The sequence below is a fragment of the Ylistrum balloti genome, unplaced genomic scaffold (assembly GCF_031769215.1).
Source record: "Ylistrum balloti isolate Yb309-2 unplaced genomic scaffold, AGI_CSIRO_Ybal_v1 Utg370218, whole genome shotgun sequence".
Classification (NCBI taxonomy): Eukaryota; Metazoa; Mollusca; class Bivalvia; order Pectinida; family Pectinidae; genus Ylistrum; species Ylistrum balloti.
Genome location: NW_026782184.1, coordinates 91834 through 111314, shown reverse-complemented (window position 1 = coordinate 111314; position 19481 = coordinate 91834). Strand labels below are relative to the sequence as shown.

The following is a 19481-nucleotide window of genomic DNA, read 5'->3' as shown; positions in this document are numbered from 1 at the left end:
CCCTACAAACTTCAGGGACCTCTCTAGTGACTGTTAATTATTCACCCTCCCTACAAACTTCAGGATATTCTCTAGTGACTGTTAATTATTCATCCTCCCTACAAACTTCAGGATATTCTCTAGTGACTGTTAATTATTCACCCTCCCTACAAACTTCAGGGAGCTCTCTAGTGACTGTTGATTATTCACCCTCCCTACAAACTTCAGGGACCTCTCTAGTGACTGTTAATTATTCACCCTCCCTACAAACTTCAGGGACCTCTCTAGTGACTGTTAATTATTCATCCTCCCTACAAACTTCAGGATATTCTCTAGTGACTGTTAATTATTCACCCTCCCTACAAACTTCAGGGACCTCTCTAGTGACTGTTAATTATTCACCCTCCCTACAAACTTCAGGGAGCTCTCTAGTGACTGTTAATTATTCACCCTCCCTACAAACTTCAGGATATTCTCTAGTGACTGTTAATTATTCACCCTCCCTACAAACTTCAGGGACCTCTCTAGTGACTGTTAATTATTCACCCTCCCTACAAACTTCAGGGAGCTCTCTAGTGACTGTTAATTATTCACCCTCCCTACAAACTTCAGGGACCTCTCTAGTGACTGTTGATTATTCACCCTCCCTACAAACTTCAGGATATTCTCTAGTGACTGTTGATTTTTCACCCTCCCTACAAACTTCAGGGAGCTCTCTAGTGACTGTTAATTATTCACCCTCCCTACAAACTTCAGGGAGCTCTCTAGTGACTATTCTCTAGTTAATTATTCACCCTCCCTACAAACTTCAGGGAGCTCTCTAGTGACTGTTGATTATTCACCCTGCCTATACACTTCAGGATATTCTCTAGTGACTGGTAATTATTCACCCTGCCTATACACTTCAGGGAACTCTCTAGTGACTGTTAATTATTCACCCTCCCTACAAACTTCAGGATATTCTCTAGTGACTGTTAATTATTCACCCTCCCTACAAACTTCAGGGAGCTCTCTAGTGACTGTTAATTATTCACCCTCCCTACAAACTTCAGGGACCTCTCTAGTGACTGTTGATTATTCACCCTCCCTACAAACTTCAGGATATTCTCTAGTGACTGTTGATTTTTCACCCTCCCTACAAACTTCAGGGAGCTCTCTAGTGACTGTTAATTATTCACCCTCCCTACAAACTTCAGGGAGCTCTCTAGTGACTGTTAATTATTCACCCTCCCTACAAACTTCAGGGAGCTCTCTAGTGACTGTTGATTATTCACCCTGCCTATACACTTCAGGATATTCTCTAGTGACTGGTAATTATTCACCCTGCCTATACACTTCAGGGAACTCTCTAGTGACTGTTAATTATTCACCCTCCCTACAAACTTCACGATATTCTCTAGTGACTGTTGATTATTCACCCTGCCTATACACTTCAGGGAACTCTCTAGTGACTGTTAATTATTCACCCTCCCTACAAACTTCAGGATATTCTCTAGTGACTGGTAATTATTCACCCTCCCTACAAACTTCAGGATATTCTCTAGTGACTGTTGATTATTCACCCTGCCTATACACTTCAGTGAACTCTCTAGTGACTGTTAATTATTCACCCTCCCTACAAACTTCAGGATATTCTCTAGTGACTTGAATATTCACCCTCACTACAAACTTCAGGATATTCTCTAGTGACTGTTGATTATTCACCCTGCCTATACACTTCAGGGTTATGCACTGGAGGAATTTATCACCTGGCACAACCCGTTGGAGTCTCCAGACCTTAAAGTTCCAGACGAGGACAAGATTGCTATCTGGAGAAGCCAGGCAGTCAGTGAGAAAGTGTGGCGGGAGCAAGTCAGGGCATCCTGGGAACTTTCACCGACCTTGGCAGTTTATCTCCCTTCTAGGTAACTCTTTGCTGTGGGGATGAATGTTATATAAAATGCCATATCTTTTAAGTATAAAAATGTTTCAATGATGTCATCATTATGTCAAATTTTAAAATTTGTTTTGTAGATTTACTAAATGCCAAGTTAAAGAAAGATGTCTGATAGTTAGGTTCTGAACCAAAATGAAAAAAAAAATGTTCATTCAGGGGAATTTTCGGTTTCTTTCTGGTGTTCTGTCAATAGGTTTAACTGTTAAAGTGATTTTGTTCTGACCAGTCAAATTCAAGGAATATTTTTTTTTTCTTTTCTTTTTCTTTTTGTACAGCTTATGAAGACTTGTGCTATCATTGGTTGGTTGACAATGCTTATTGTTTGTTAAGAATATACTTGCATGATTAAAATTCCAGGAATAGATATCAAGGTGAAAGGCCAGAGTGCTACCTCTATGTCACCTAACACCACATGGTATTCATTGAGAAAAGTTATCTGTGGATGAAAGAGCATACACACTTTATGGCTTACTTTACTGATTAACAAAAAAAATAACTATTCATCAATACAAATTTTAAAGAATTAAAAATTGTATTTAAAGGATCAAGAAGTCTGAGGCTCTGGTGAAGGAAGTGATTAGATTAGTTCGACTGAATCCAGGGGTGGTGAGCCACATCCCTTCAGCCATCCGTTTCCTTGTTACTCCGGAGAGTGTGGAGGCAGATTCTCCTGAGGTTGGTGGCCCAGTATAGAGACTATACATATCTATGTAGACAGTGACAGCCTGTAAAATTGTTTACTTATTGGGGGTTTATTTCTGCTGGTTTCCTGTTTTTATGGTTTCTCTTAATTGACAACAGATGCACCTGATCATGAATCAGTTATGAAAATGAGTACTAATTGATGTTTTAGAAGTTTGCTACATGTAAGATCAAATGTCCATAAAAGATGAATTAAAAAACCTTGAAATTGGAAGTCCATGAAAATACCTGATTTTATAGTATGCACTGACCAGGTAATGAGATACAACAGTTCCTGTATTTGACCATTCTTCTATGTGTCTTGTTACTGTTGACATGCCTTATATGGCACTGTCAAAATTTGACAAGTTGTTCATTTTAACAGGTGTCTTTGATATGATTGAACATCTGTTCTCTTGTTAAATGATGGGCATGATTTTGCCACAGTATCAAATAGTTTCTTTGTTCAAAGTGACAGAATTCAATTCAAAACAGTATTAGTTTCAAATAAAATAATGAAAGAATTATTTCAAAAATTTGATATTATGTAGGATGATATTATAGAAAGGGTTCAAAGGTTAAATTATTTTGCTAGCTAGATATGGTATTGAAGACTATTTCCAGACCACATGTTTGAAGTGTTTAAATATTTACTTACATACATAACAAAATAATGATTTAATTATAGAAAATACCACTACTTAATGGCTGTGACACATTTGATAGATAATCCACTCTTTTATATTTGCAGCTAAGTCATATGTTGACCTGGTCTGTGGTATCTCCAGTTGTGGCTCTGTCTTATTTCTCACGTCAGTACCCGCCCCACCCAATCACAGCTCAGTATGCTGTCAGGGCACTTAGGTCACATCCTCCGGTAGGTATCTTCAGTCTACACAGTATTACAGTGCACTAATATCATTGCACATGAAGTTCAGGTGGGGAGATATGAACAAATTAAAAATTTTGTCTTGTTTCACATTAAATGAAATATTAAACATGAATTATAAGATGGAAAGATCTAAAGTTTTGTAACAGATCACAAAGGATCAACGTCAGATTTCCTGACAAAAAAATGGTTTTGTATTCTTGCTTTATGTGAAAAATCATATTTTTCCAGTATTTGTTTATTCACAATCTGAGTTTGTCACCTAATCAGGACTGAATCTGTTTTCCTTTTGATTACCTTGTTATAAGAGGTAAGGCTTACATATTTGGCACGTGCGTTCCTTGTGACAAGACCTTTCTGGTGGTACCTTGATCGTGACCTTTGACCAACAGTTGAAAGTACAAAAAAGTCATAACAACAATGAAGACATAAGTGTTTCACAAAATGTGCATGCAATTAGCACACAACTTTCACAGTAAAGTTTTAATGTCCCACCTCAGAATTTTGATTCATTTGAAGGCATAATGTTTCATAAACACATCTTGTTTCCTGTCAGCTGAGTCTAACTGTAGTCTAGTCAAGACCCACAGCTGTTATAACCCATCAGTCGAGTTTAATGTTAATGAACAATAAATATATAGTCGAAGCTTTTAATCTTTTTTGTATCTTTATTTTACGAGACTGGACTAATCTGTTTGACGGTTTCATATGGCAGGTAAGCCATTTCTGGTTATTGATGATTGTTATTAGTATTTACTTGTTGTTGCAGGAAGCTCTGCTTTTCTACATTCCCCAGCTTGTCCAAGCTGTTAGATATGATACGGTAAGTAAACAGATTCCAACACACATCATGGTGTCATAATACATCAATAAAACTTACTTGGTGGAGAAATATATTTGTTGAACTTACCCAACTATCTGTCTTTATTTCTTTTAGAGCTGTACATGTTTTTCTTGTGAGATGTTTTTGAAAGATAAAAACAACACATAAACTCCAAATGATCTAGCTTATTGTGTATAGGTAAATTTGATGAAAAGCATAAAAAATTGGAGCAATCTACCAGCCTTGAAAAAGTTCTAACATTAAGAGATTTGCTATGTTACAGATGGGATACATGGCAGATTTTATTCTGTGGGCATCTAAACACTCTCAATTACTGGCTCACCAGCTGCTATGGAACATGAAGACAAATGTATATCGAGATGAGGATGGACAGGAGAAAGATGGTAAGATATTTTTCCTTTCTGTGTGCTCAAGTTTTGTATGAACTGTATAGAATCAGCTCAGTAGCATGTAAAAATATATTTTTTTGTGAATTTAAATAATAATGATAAGTATTTGTATTGAGAGATTAAAGGTGTTAGACCTGAGGCACATCATTTCTTCTATATTGTCATCCTCCCACACATTGTATCTTCTATTGTCATCCTCCCACACATTGTATCTTCTATTGTCATCCTCCCACACATTGTATCTTCTATTGTCATCCTCCCACACATTGTATCTTCTATTGTCATCCTCCCACACATGGTATCTTCTATTGTCATCCTCCCACACATTATATCTTCTATTGTCATCCTCCCACACATTATATCTTCTATTGTCATCCTCCCACACATGGTATCTTCTATTGTCATCCTCCCACACATTATATCTTCTATTGTCATCCTCCCACACATGGTATCTTCTATTGTTATCCTCCCACACATGGTATCTTCTATTGTCATCCTCCACACATGGTATCTTCTATTGTCATCCTCCACACATGGTATCTTCTATTGTTATCCTCCCACACATGGTATCTTCTATTGTCATCCTCCACACATGGTATCTTCTATTGTCATCCTCCCACACATTGTATCTTCTATTGTCATCCTCCCACACATTATATCTTCTATTGTCATCCTCCCACACATGGTATCTTCTATTGTCATCCTCCCACACATGGTATCTTCTATTGTTATCCTCCCACACATGGTATCTTCTATTGTCATCCTCCCACACATTATATCTTCTATTGTCATCCTCCCACACATGGTATCTTCTATTGTCATCCTCCCACACATGTCCCACACATGGTATCTTTTATTGTTATCCTCCCACACATGGTATCTTCTATTGTTATCCTCCCACACATGGTATCTTCTATTGTCATCCTCCCACACATGGTATCTGCTATTGTCATCCTCCCACACATTATATCTTCTATTGTCATCCTCCCACACATGGTATCTTCTATTGTTATCCTCCCACACATGGTATCTTCTATTGTCATCCTCCACACATGGTATCTTCTATTGTCATCCTCCCACACATGGTATCTTCTATTGTCATCCTCCAACACATTATATCTTCTATTGTCATCCTCCCACACATGGTATCTTCTATTGTCATCCTCCCACACATGGTATCTTCTATTGTTATCCTCCCACACATGGTATCTTCTATTGTCATCCTCCACACACATTGTCATCCTCCAACACATTATATCTTCTATTGTCATCCTCCCACACATTGTATCTTCTATTGTCATCCTCCCACACATTGTATCTTCTATTGTCATCCTCCCACACATTGTATCTTCTATTGTCATCCTCCCACACATGGTATCTTCTATTGTCATCCTCCCACACATCATTTCTATTATCTTGTCATCCTCCCACACATGGTATCTTCTATTGTCATCCTCCCACACATGGTAGCTTCTATTGTCATCCTCCCACACATTGTATCTTCTATTGTCATCCTCCCACACATGGTATCTTCTATTGTCATCCTCCCACACATGGTATCTTCTATTGTCATCCTCCCACACATGGTATCTTCTATTGTCATCCTCCCACACATTGTATCTTCTATTGTCATCCTCCCACACATTGTATCTTCTATTGTCATCCTCCCACACATTGTATCTTCTATTGTCATCCTCCCACACATTGTATCTTCTATTGTCATCCTCCCACACATTGTAGCTTCTATTGTCATCCTCCCACACATTGTGTCTTCTATTGTCATCCTCCCACACATTGTATCTTCTATTGTCATCCTCCCACACATCATATTGTCATCCTCCCACACATCATTTCTATTATCTTGTCATCCTCCCACACATCATTTCTATTATCTTGTCATCCTCCCACACATGGTATCTTCTATTGTCATCCTCCCACACATGGTAGCTTCTATTGTCATCCTCCCACACATTGTAGCTTCTATTGTCATCCTCCCACACATTGTATCTTCTATTGTCATCTTCCTGCCATTTTATGATTTGATCATTCTTGTTTTTGTAATGTGTTTTGATTTCTTGTATACAAATTTTATAAATAGAAATTTGCAATGCGTTCACTTGTCAAATAAAGATGATGAAAAGTTATTGTTTTCAGTCACTCCTAATGTTTATTGATATTATTTAATATGTAGTTTAATATTAAACAACAATTTTTAAATCCTCCAAAACTTTGATGGATTATGTGTTATATGCAGTGTAATAAAATGTGTTACATGATGTTTCCAGAGGAGATTGGTGACACCCTGGAGAGACTTATGGATGCCATCAAAAGATCACTGTCAGGACCAGCTCTCATGTTCTATGAGAGAGAATTTGACTTCTTTGGAAAAATTACTTCCATCTCAGGAACCATCAAGTAAGCTCTGATATCAATTGGGTCACATGTATATGATAGAAAGACTGTTAATCATAAAATAGTTGATACATTAGATGGCAGTATGCAATTTACTCAGGAGAACTTGTTTATTGGTCTAACTGTGTTTTACTTTCCATTAAATGCTATGTCATTGTCAGGAGATAAGCCCACCCCTGACTTTTAGTAAGAGACTTGTAAATAAGACTTCTGAATCTACAGAAGAATAGATATGAGATGTGTTATCTGACACCTGATGAATTAACTTCTCTAGAGATAAAGGTAAAAATCAATAAACCAGTGGCAGAAGTATTAATGTTTGTAATGAAAAGTAGGACTGATGGGGAAAACAAAATGGTCAACATGCAACTGTCTTGTGTTTGAGAGTTTAAAATCATTATCATTTCATGAGAGGAATTTTTAATTTTCATATAAAAATGAGGAAAAATGGATGAGAAAAGAGGGAAAAGATCTAATTTCAAAGAAATGAATATAGATCAAACAATGGTTGACACTAAGATCCCTCTTAACTGAGTTCCTAGTGTTCGTTTCTAATGGATTGTTTGACTATGATACTCTTAGTTTCAAACCCTTCCAGATAGGAAGTGTTGATATGACAGGATATATTGAACTACCATTAACATAATGCTTATGCATCGTAGAAGGTAACCCACCCCCAAAAGATTTCACCCCTTTAAATCCTGATAGACCTGTCTAGGGTATTAAGGAAAAAATCATTAATTTGACATTTTGTATTCAGACCTTTCCCAAAAGGACCTGAGAGGAAGAAGGCCTGTTTGGAGGAACTCAGCAAAATTAAGCTACAGCCAGGTAACTATTGTCTATATCAGCAATAATGTCTTGTCTGGATTATTCCAGTATAATATCTATCCCAGATGTACCCCTTATAGAATTTAATAGATACCTTTCCTAGGAGTTGAAAAATGAACTAGGTATAAAAGTGATTTATTTTGGAGTCAAGTGGATGTTTTACTGGAATAGCTTTAGGCTTTTATATTGATGTATATAATTCATCTGGTCTTGTAGGAGAGTTTATTGATGTGTATAATTCATCTGGTCTTGTAGGAGAGTTTATTGATGTGTATAATTCATCTGGTCTTGTAGGAGAGTTTATTGATGTGTATAATTCATCTGGTCTTGTAGGAGAGTTTATTGATGTGTATAATTCATCTGGTCTTGTAGGAGAGTTTATTGATGTGTATAATTCATCTGGTCTTGTAGGAGAGTTTATTGATGTGTATAATTCATCTGGTCTTGTAGGAGAGTTTATTGATGTGTATAATTCATCTGGTCTTGTAGGAGAGTTTATTGATGTGTATAATTCATCTGGTCTTGTAGGAGAGTTTATTGATGTGTATAATTCATCTGGTCTTGTAGGAGAGTTTATTGATGTGTATTTCATCTGATGTTTATTGTGTGTATAATTCATCTGGTCTTGTAGGAGAGTTTATTGATGTGTATAATTCATCTGGTCTTGTAGGAGAGTTTATTGATGTGTATAATTCATCTGGTCTTGTAGGAGAGTTTATTGATGTGTATAATTCATCTGGTCTTGTAGGAGAGTTTTGAGGAATACTTTGGGGTTTTTGTCACATGATGCAATATCAGTTTTTCATAATGTTGATAACATTTAATTTACATTATTTTAAATCAATAATAAATAAAATTCTTATTGCTTAAATTATGTGAACAAGCATGAAAACTAATGTTATTTCAACATAGATAACCTTTTTTTAACATTTGAATAATATAAAAAAAATATGTTGAAATGATGTCAAAATGTTACATTAAAGTGATGTTATAAATGTACTATGACAGGTAGTTTTGATATGTTTATTAATTTTGAAATAATAATAAATATACTAGTACTTAGTAGTATTTACTATTTATCAACATTTGGGACTAAGATAACTGTTCGATGGAAGTATCTTACAGAGAATATCTTCTTGGATTATATTTACAGGATGTTACCTGCCTTCAAACCCGGAAGCCATTGTAGCTAAAATTGATTATAAGTCCGGAACACCCATGCAGAGGTAAGTTTTCCTGCTCATCTCAGCTGCTTGATATTTCAACTGAAACTCAAATATCAGAAATTGTTTTGGATATTAAACATTTAAACCAAAGCAGAAAAATAATAACAAGTAAGTGGTATTCAATACTTCAGTGTAAAATGCAAAATCTTATGTGTTTAGATTAACTTGTATTTGTTGGTGCATTGACATGAATTTCACAAAGCTGTCAACAATTTCCTAAGGGTTAAACCTGATCAATTTGTCTGTAGTGCTGCAAAGGCCCCATTCTTGGCTCGTTTTGGTGTGAAGAAATGTGGAATCACAGAATTAGAAAACCTTGGAATGAGTGACACCTCCAACCTAGCCATCCAAGAACAAGATCTTGTGTGGCAGGCGGCCATCTTTAAAGTTGGCGATGATGTCAGACAGGTATAGACTAACTAAAGAAACCAAATTAGATACGTTAATCTCATTTACGTTAATGTTAATAAAAAAAATGAAAATTTCCTGGTTTAATAATACAAAAAAATTTGTATTTGTAAATTGACCATCCATGAAACATACCTGCAAATATTTTATCACTGATACCATTATAAGACATGTCAAAATGATAAATTCATAATTTATCATAATTATATTCCTATACTAAACTAAAAACTAGGTCTAAAGGTATCAAAGCTGATAGTTGTTCATTTATTCCTAGGATATGTTGGCCCTCCAGGTGATTGCGATGTTCAAGAATATCTTTGAGCAGACAGGATTAGAGCTATATCTTGTACCATATAGAGTGGTGGCCACCTCGCCAGGAGTAAGTTATCTCCCCTGATGAAACCAGTCTCACCAACACCAGGTTTAAACTAATAAGATGGAGTCATTATTACACCATCTTCTGTCCAGATCAATTTAAGTAACTATGTTATTATCATAGATAGTGAACAGTGTTTTGTTGTCACTCCTATATAGTGTGTAATGTATTGATATTTCTCTTTGGGAGACACACTGGTATCAGAATTTCTGTCTGTCTAAACTTTTACTCTACATCTTGTATCGTCTAAATCTCTGATGAGTTGATATGCCTGTCTTGTATCTAGTGAACTGTGCGCCTGATACTCAATATTTTTCATTTTCGTTAAATTTTTGCTGATTAATGTGAGTCAGTTATACTTGTTGCATTAAAGTTATGTATTAATTAGTGTCATTTTGTGTCTCTCATTCATATCTTAGAATTTCCTATTAAACAAGTTTTGGTTTAATGTAATTAAAATTGGATAATATCACATCTCTGAAACAGGGATGTATGTTCGGTGTAAGATCAGACTAGAGATTCTATACAACTTTTTAGAACTGGCATTATTGTTTGTTGAAGATGGATTCACTGATTTGTCTGTTGTAGAAAGGGGTGATAGAATGTGTACCAGATAGTAAGTCTCGTGACGAGATTGGGAAACAGACAGACATCAGTATGTATAACTACTTCTTACAGACTTACGGGGATGAGGATACTCATGACTTCCAGACAGTAAGTAGGAAGCAGATGCTCTTCGATACTCAGTTTAAAAACTTTAATATTTATAATTAGTGACTCTACAATACTCAGTTTAAAATCTTTAATATTTATAATTAGTGACTCTACAATACTCAGTTTAAAATCTTTAATACTTATAATTAGTGACTCTACAATACTCAGTTTAAAATCTTTAATATTTATAATTAGTGACTATACTATACTCAGTTTAAAATCTTTAATACTTATAATTAGTGACTCTACAATACTCAGTTTAAAATCTTTAATATTTATAATTAGTGACTATACTATACTCAGTTTAAAATCTTTAATATTTATAATTAGTGACTCTACAATACTCAGTTTAAAATCTTTAATATTTATAATTAGTGACTATACTATACTCAGTTTAAAATCTTTAATACTTATAATTAGTGACTCTACAATACTCAGTTTAAAATCTTTAATATTTATAATTAGTGACTATACTATACTCAGTTTAAAATCTTTAATACTTATAATTAGTGACTCTACAATACTCAGTTTAAAATCTTTAATATTTATAATTAGTGACTATACTATACTCAGTTTAAAATCTTTAATATTTATAATTAGTGACTCTACAATACTCAGTTTAAAATCTTTAATATTTATAATTAGTGACTCTACAATACTCAGTTTAAAATCTTTAATACTTATAATTAGTGACTCTACAATACTCAGTTTAAAATCTTTAATATTTATAATTAGTGACTATACTATACTCAGTTTAAAATCTTTAATACTTATAATTAGTGACTCTACAATACTCAGTTTAAAATCTTTAATATTTATAATTAGTAACTCTGCAATACTCAGTTTAAAATCTTTAATATTTATAATTAGTGACTCTACAATACTCAGTTTAAAATCTTTAATATTTATAATTAGTGACTCAACAATACTCAGTTTAAAATCTTTAATATTTATAATTAGTGACTCTACAATACTCAGTTTAAAATCTTTAATATTTATAATTAGTGACTCAACAATACTCAGTTTAAAATCTTTAATATTTATAATTAGTGACTCTACAATACTCAGTTTAAAATCTTTAATACTTATAATTAGTGACTCTACAATACTCAGTGTAAAATCTTTAATATTTATAATTAGTGACTCTACAATACTCAGTTTAAAATCTTTAATATTTATAATTAGTGACTCAACAATACTCAGTTTAAAATCTTTAATATTTATAATTAGTGACTCAACAATACTCAGTTTAAAATCTTTAATACTTATAATTAGTGACTCTACAATACTCAGTTTAAAATCTTTAATATTTATAATTAGTAACTCTGCAATACTCAGTTTAAAATCTTTAATATTTATAATTAGTGACTCTACAATACTCAGTTTAAAATCTTTAATATTTATAATTAGTGACTATACTATACTCAGTTTAAAATCTTTAATATTTATAATTAGTGACTCTACAATACTCAGTTTAAAATCTTTAATATTTATAATTAGTAACTCTGCAATACTCAGTTTAAAATCTTTAATATTTATAATTAGTGACTCTACAATACTCAGTTTAAAATCTTTAATATTTATAATTAGTGACTATACTATACTCAGTTTAAAATCTTTAATATTTATAATTAGTGACTATACTATACTCAGTTTAAAATCTTTAATATTTATAATTAGTGACTATACTATACTCAGTTTAAAATCTTTAATATTTATAATTAGTGACTCAACAATACTCAGTTTAAAATCTTTAATATTTATAATTAGTAACTCTACAATACTCAGTTTAAAATCTTTAATATTTATAATGAGTGACTATACTATACTCAGTTTAAAATCTTTAATATTTATAATTAGTGACTCAACAATACTCAGTTTAAAATCTTTAATATTTATAATTAGTAACTCTACAATACTCAGTTTAAAATCTTTAATATTTATAATTAGTGACTATACTATACTCAGTTTAAAATCTTTAATATTTTTCATTAGTGATAAGTCTTCTTTGCTCATATCATCTTATAATTATGATATAATAATTTATAGATCTCAAACCATTGATATATTTCACAACACACAAAACAAGTCTACAAAACTAACAAGGTAATGTTTACATATTCACCTATTGACAAGTGCATTCTATATTCAGTTAAAACTTAAAATATATTCCAGTGTAAGATTTAAGACATCATATCAATATACAAATTTTTCTACGTTTTTCAGGCTAGAAGAAACTTTATCATCAGTATGGCAGCCTACAGCATTGTGAGCTTTCTACTTCAGCTGAAGGATCGGCATAACGGCAACCTCATGTTAAATAGTTCTGGTCACATTATACACATAGGTAAATATTTCTATCATTAAACAGCTGTCACATTATACACATAGGTAAATATTTCTATCATTAAACAGCTGTCACATTATACACATAGGTAAATATTTCTATCATTAAACAGCTGTCACATGATACAGGTAAATATTTCTATCATTAAACAGCTGTCACATGATACAGGTAAATATTTCTATCATTAAACAGCTGTCACATTATACATATAGGTAAATATTTCTATCATCTAAACAGTTGTGGTCACATGATACAGGTAAATATTTCTATCATTAAACAGCTGTCACATTATACATATAGGTAAATATTTTTATCATTAAACAGCTGTCACATTACACACATAGGTAAATATTTTTATCATTAAACAGCTGTCACATTATACATATAGGTAAATATTTCTATCATTAAACAGCTGTCACATTATACATATAGGTAAATAATTCTATCATTAAACAGCTGTCACATTATACACGTAGGTAAATAATTCTATCATTAAACAGCTGTCACATTATACATATAGGTAAATATTTCTATCATTAAACAGCTGTCACATTATACATATAGGTAAATATTTTTAATGTTAAACAGCTGTCACATGATACAGGTAAATATTTCTAATGTTAAACAGCTATCACATTAAACAAATAGGTAAATATTTTTAATGTTAAACAGCTGTCACATGATATAGGTAAATATTTCTTATATAAACAGTTGTGGTCACATTATACAGGTTAATATTTCTAATGTTAAACAATTGTGGTCACATTATATTGATAAATCTTTCTAGTATTAAACTTTATAACCTATTATGTCTGGTGATCAGAAGGTAGTACAGTTCAAATACGGGGTAGACTCGAGTTTGGTGTGGTTAACAGACACTAAAGACAAAATGCTGAATATGCTAATTAGTTTATCAGGTACTTCTTTTTGCTCTGATGTCCAGTTTGTGGTGGTAAGATGATAGTTATGTACAATTTAATAATAAAATGAAAATATAGTTGCAGAAGGAAACACTTATACAATTCTTATTAGAAAAAACATTTTAAAAGTGTTTTACCTGAAAGTGTAATTCATTGTTTGGGAACTTTACATCTACTTACTGTTATTGACCCTTACATGTCTGATTAATTTGTGAAACTGCTGATAGTACATATGTATTTCTAAGCTGACCATAGCCCTCACAGATATCTTTTTGTCCAAATTTCTAGTAGATCAAAAGTTTGTTCCCATTAAACTGATATGTTCAGAATGAAGTGAGATGGAGAGGTTTGTGATTCTATCCTAGGATGTATATTGTTTTGTCGTAGTATTGTGACAGTAGATGAGTACCTGTGTTACAGTAAACTTCTATGATGGTGAAAATTAAAGTTGTAATATACTTTTGCCTGCAGACTTTGGCTTCCTGTTTGAAAGCTCACCAGGGGGCAACCTAGGCTGGGAGCCTGACTTCAAGCTCACAGAGGAAATGGTGCTAATCATGGGTGGAACCATGGAAGCTGCACCCTTCCAGTGGTTCATGGAGCTTTGCGTTCAAGGATATTTGGCAGTCAGGTACATCTCAAAGATATGTAGCTTTGGTAGTGAATGTAGGGGTTGAGAGAGAAGTAGGTGGTGCTGAACGAAAGAAAAGGCCTAGTGATCAGTAAATAAATTGGCTAGACATGTGTAAATGTATGTTGATAGAACATATGCTTTAAGTTAGTATTCAATTTGGTTTTGGTCTACTCAATGGTTGAGGTTCATTGTGGTGAAAAACTTTTTAAAGGTGCCACATGACCGCTAATATCCACAGGTGATTTTTTATTTTGCCTTGACAAAGCACATCAAAGCTGGTCAAAACCTAATGAGAATTCGCAATGTTCACATGATGCCTACCTGATATCAAATGGGCGTTGCCATTACTGTGGTCCGTATATAAATTTAAAAAACAGCCAATTATTGTTTGTAGGTTTTTCAACGTAGTTTCACTCATAGATAAATATTTGTTTTTTAAAGGATCACTTCTGATTTATCCAAAGTCAGTGTTACTATAACACAGAACAAGTGGGCTGATATGCAAATCAAACCAACCATGTGTCTGTACATTCCGTTTCTTTTTCGATTAATATTTTGTACTAACTGAAGTGGCTATATAGTTTCAATGACCTAGAGAATTTATACGGGAGAATGGAAGTGACATTTTAGGTCATCTGACCCAAAGGGTCAAGATGACCTATAGCCATCGTGCTTCGTCCGTCGTCGTGCGCCGTCCGCCGTGCGTAAACTTTTCATTCAAACAACTTCTTCGCAAATACTAGAAGGTCTAGGGGGCTAATACTTGGCACAGAGGATACTGGCATGGAGCTCTACCAAGTTTGTTCAAATGAATGACCTTGACCCACTTTAAAGGTCACAGGGGTCAAATATGTTAAAATCTTTAAACAACTTCTTCTCATTAACCAAAAGGCTCAGAGTGTAGATATTGGGCCTGTGACATGCTGGGATGAAGTGCTAATAAGTTTGTTCAAGTGAATGACCTTGACCCACGTTCAAGGTCACAGGGGTCAAATATGTTAAAATATACAAAGGACTTCATCTCAATAAGCAAAAGTCTATGAGTGCCGATATTGGGTCTGTAGCATGCTGGGAGGAAAGGCTACCAATTTTATTCAAATGAATGACCTCAACCCACTTTCAAGGTCACAGGGGTCAAATATGTTAAAATATACAAACGACTTCTTCTCAACAAGCAAAAGTCCATGAGTGCTGATATTGGGCCTGTAAGATGCTTGGAGGAGAGGCTACCAAGTTTGTTCAAATGAATGACCTCAACCCACTTTCTAGGTTTGGCTTGCTTTTTGTCAGATGACCGTTAAGGCCCATGGGCCTCTCGTTATGGCTTTTTAATCATATTTTGGTGTTGTCATACAAAACTGTGTTGATGAATGAACTAATATATCATCAAATATTAAGTGTATCAGTAGCTGTCAACATCCTTAATTGTTTTAGATGATTTCCAGTACATTTAGAGTTCCACCCTCGAATCAGGGTGGAAACTGCTGCAGAGAAATGTAACTTCAGAAATAAGAGTTTGAAAATCTGCTAATGTAATGAGGTGTGAACAAAAACTCCTTATACCTGTAGGAATCATCTTGAGAATGTTGTTTGTTGAAACATTTTTTATCAAAACAGAAGAAAATTACATGTAATGAAATATTGAATTCATCAAATCTGGGGTTCTTGAAGAAGTGACGTTATATTTTAGCTGTGGTGTTGTTTATACAATTTGCATGCTTTTGACAAAATTAAGATGATTAATTAAAGTTGTTTTTATTGAAGGCCCTATCAGGAAGAGATTGTCTCCCTTGTTTCACTGATGTTGGACACTGGATTGCCTTGCTTCAGAGGTCAGACCATCAAACAACTGAGGTCACGATTCCGACCCAATGCCTCAGAACCAGAGGCTGCCAACTACATGCTCAAGGTGGTGGAGAAGTGTTACCTGAGTTGGAGGGCGAGCTCCTATGACAGGATACAGTACCTACAGAATCAGATACCATACTAAAACAGTGATTGAAACTTTAAGTGAATGGTGCTTCGGAAAAAAACCTAGTAAATATTTGCATACTGTATTGACAGATTGTACAGCTTTAATGTAGATCAGAAATGATTTTATACTGTGAGGTTGACCTTAGTCTCCAAAGTTACAACATCTCCTAAATTCCTTTCTACTCACTGGGACTAATATATCCTATATAATCTGCTTCATTGTACAGGGTAACAACATCACTGGTGTTGAAGCAATCTGGAAATACAATTGATAGACCTACTAGCTATTTAACAAATTCTTTGGAACATTTCAACCGAAATTATTATGAAACTTATTATTTCTGATAATCAATCTATTTTTATTGTGTTTTTCTTTGATCAAAGCATATATATATTGATGAGTTTATAATTAATTTTTCTTGTATCATTGCCTGTAAAAAATTGTGAAATATGTGCTTTGAAAAGTGCTTCATATCGTTGTTGGTTGAGAGGTTAGGATTATTGTTACGGCAAATTTTTTCACCAGGTATAGATATTGTTATAATCAATTGAAACTTTTTGATATCCGGTGGATATATTTTGCGTTCAATGTTTAAGCAACAAATAAGTTTTTATCTATTCTATATGATCTACTATACCTCAAAAGCATACTTAATATTTTAAACTTATTGACTTGTAATATTATGGTCAGAATTGCTTGTACTTATTGACCTCTAATGAAATTATTTAATGACATAAGTTAGCACTTAATGACCTCTAAAGTAAATTAATATGTACTTTTCTGAAGATTATTGCTTGTACTTAAAGACATTTAGTTTCAGTGTTAAAGAACACTGAACTGTTAGGTGCTTATGTATTGATTTCCAAAGTATTAATAGCCAACATGAAATCCAACAATGTTAAAAATACTCAGTGTGGTAATGATAGAAGATGTTTAAAAGTAATGTTACAAAAGGAAGGAGAGTCGCTATTCTTAACAAAGACTATCATAAAAAGGACATTTCAAAGTGTTAACATTGTCATGTAAAAGTAATAGTGTTAACATTGTCAGTGTTAACAATGTCATGTAGAAGTAATGGTGTTAACATTTTTGTGTAAAAGTAATAGTGTCAGCATTGTCATATAAAAGTAATAGTGTTAACATTGTCAGTGTTAACATTGTCATGTAAAAGTAATAGTGTTAACATTGTCATGTAAAAGTAATAGTGTTAACGTTGTCAGTGTTAACATTGTCATGTAAAAGTAACAGTGTTAACATTGTCATGTAAAAGTAAGAGTGTTAACGTTGTGTAAAAGTAACAGTGTTAACATTGTTGTGTAAAAGTAACAGTGTCAACATTGTAAGTGTTAACATTGTCATGTAAAAGTAATAGTGTTAACATTGTCAGTGTTAACATTGTCATGTAAAAGTAATAGTGTTAACATTGTTGTGTAAAAGTAATAGTGTTAACATTGACATGTAAAAGTAAGCGTGTTAACATTGTCAGTGTTAACATTGTCGTGTAAAAGTAACAGTGTTAACATTGTTGTGTAAAAGTAACAGTGTTAACATTGTTGTGTAAAAGTAATAGTGTTAACATTGTCATGTAAAAGTAATAGTGTTAACATTGTTGTGTAAAAGTAATAGTGTTAACATTGTCATGTAAAAGTAATAGTGTTAACATTGTTGTGTAAAAGTAACGTGTAAAAGTAATAGTGTTAACATTGTCGTGTAAAAGTAACAGTGTTAACATTGTCGTGTAAAAGTAATAGTGTTAACATTGTCGTGTAAAAGTAATAGTGTTAACATTGTCGTGTAAAAGTAACAGTGTTAACATTGTTGTGTAAAAGTAACAGTGTCATGTAAAAGTAATAGTGTTAACATTGTCAGTGTTAACATTGTCATGTAAAAGTAACAGTGTTAACATTGTCATGTAAAAGTAATAGTGTTAACATCGTTGTGTAAAAGTAAGAGTGTTAACATTGTTGTGTAAAAGTAACAGTGTTAACATTGTTGTGTAAAAGTAACAGTGTTAACATTGTTGTGTAAAAGTAAGTGTTAACATTGTTGTGTAAAAGTAACAGTGTTAACATTGTTGTGTAAAAGTAATAGTGTTAACATTGTCATGTAAAAGTAATAGTGTTAACATTGTTGTGTAAAAGTAACAGTGTTAACATTGTCATGTAAAAGTAACAGTGTTAACATTGTCATGTAAAAGTAATAGTGTTAACATTGTCATGTAAAAGGGATTATTTCATGTGAACATTCCATGTTATCATAAAAAGTTTACATATTCTAAAATTGTAATCTCTCATTGTTTCTCCAAGAATTTCCAGGTCAAACACAATCTCTCTATGAATGGATTAGGACATTATTTTCATTTCCATAAAAATTTATATTTTAATGGGCTGAACGTTATGATTGACAATTGATTATTTTGTAGTGTATTGCTTGTGTTCATTAGATATGAATGTTGTTGCTTATGAGATTTAGTTTTACTAGCTAAATAGCCTATATAATTCTCCTATATTCTTGAGACCTCTGTTTATTGTTTATGTACAAACAAAACCTAGCTTACAGTATTTTGTACGAAGGATTTTCTGACTGGCAGGAGATTATAAAATTTCAAAAGAGTGTGATGAAGAAATAAAACCTCTCTGGAGTACAGACCTTGATATAGAATTGATAGACTTGTATTGTTTAAATGATGCAAATTGTCTCTTAATTTGTAATGTATACGTACATTTGTCTTCCGGCCAGTAGATACTTTGCAAAATACTGCCGTCATAAATTCCTAGGCACTTCTTGGTTTGAAATTCAGTAAACCTGATGTCAATGATGACAATTATATTTTTAATTTGACAGCTTCTGATAATAGTTTTTCATCTAAGTAAAGTGGTTATTCAAAGATAGAAGTCCTCAAATGCAGAATATTTACAAT

The 19481-nt window shown here is 33.1% G+C and overlaps 1 protein-coding gene across 1 annotated transcript in view; it reads left to right on the top strand.

The window, feature by feature from the left end:
* Positions 1 to 17672, top strand: part of LOC132551809 (phosphatidylinositol 4-kinase alpha-like) — a 78343-nt gene extending 60671 nt beyond the window's left edge. Inside the window, exons 36-49 of the mRNA XM_060215952.1 lie at positions 1702 to 1883; positions 2458 to 2590; positions 3348 to 3473; positions 4255 to 4308; positions 4592 to 4712; positions 7004 to 7133; positions 7891 to 7961; positions 9115 to 9187; positions 9436 to 9595; positions 9870 to 9974; positions 10560 to 10685; positions 12912 to 13032; positions 14424 to 14583; positions 16351 to 17672. Coding sequence (XP_060071935.1) covers positions 1702 to 1883; positions 2458 to 2590; positions 3348 to 3473; positions 4255 to 4308; positions 4592 to 4712; positions 7004 to 7133; positions 7891 to 7961; positions 9115 to 9187; positions 9436 to 9595; positions 9870 to 9974; positions 10560 to 10685; positions 12912 to 13032; positions 14424 to 14583; positions 16351 to 16576 — 1788 coding nt within the window. The 3' untranslated portion in view covers positions 16577 to 17672. The remainder of the gene's footprint in view (positions 1 to 1701; positions 1884 to 2457; positions 2591 to 3347; positions 3474 to 4254; positions 4309 to 4591; positions 4713 to 7003; positions 7134 to 7890; positions 7962 to 9114; positions 9188 to 9435; positions 9596 to 9869; positions 9975 to 10559; positions 10686 to 12911; positions 13033 to 14423; positions 14584 to 16350) is intronic.
* The last annotated feature ends 1809 nt before the right edge of the window (positions 17673 to 19481 follow it).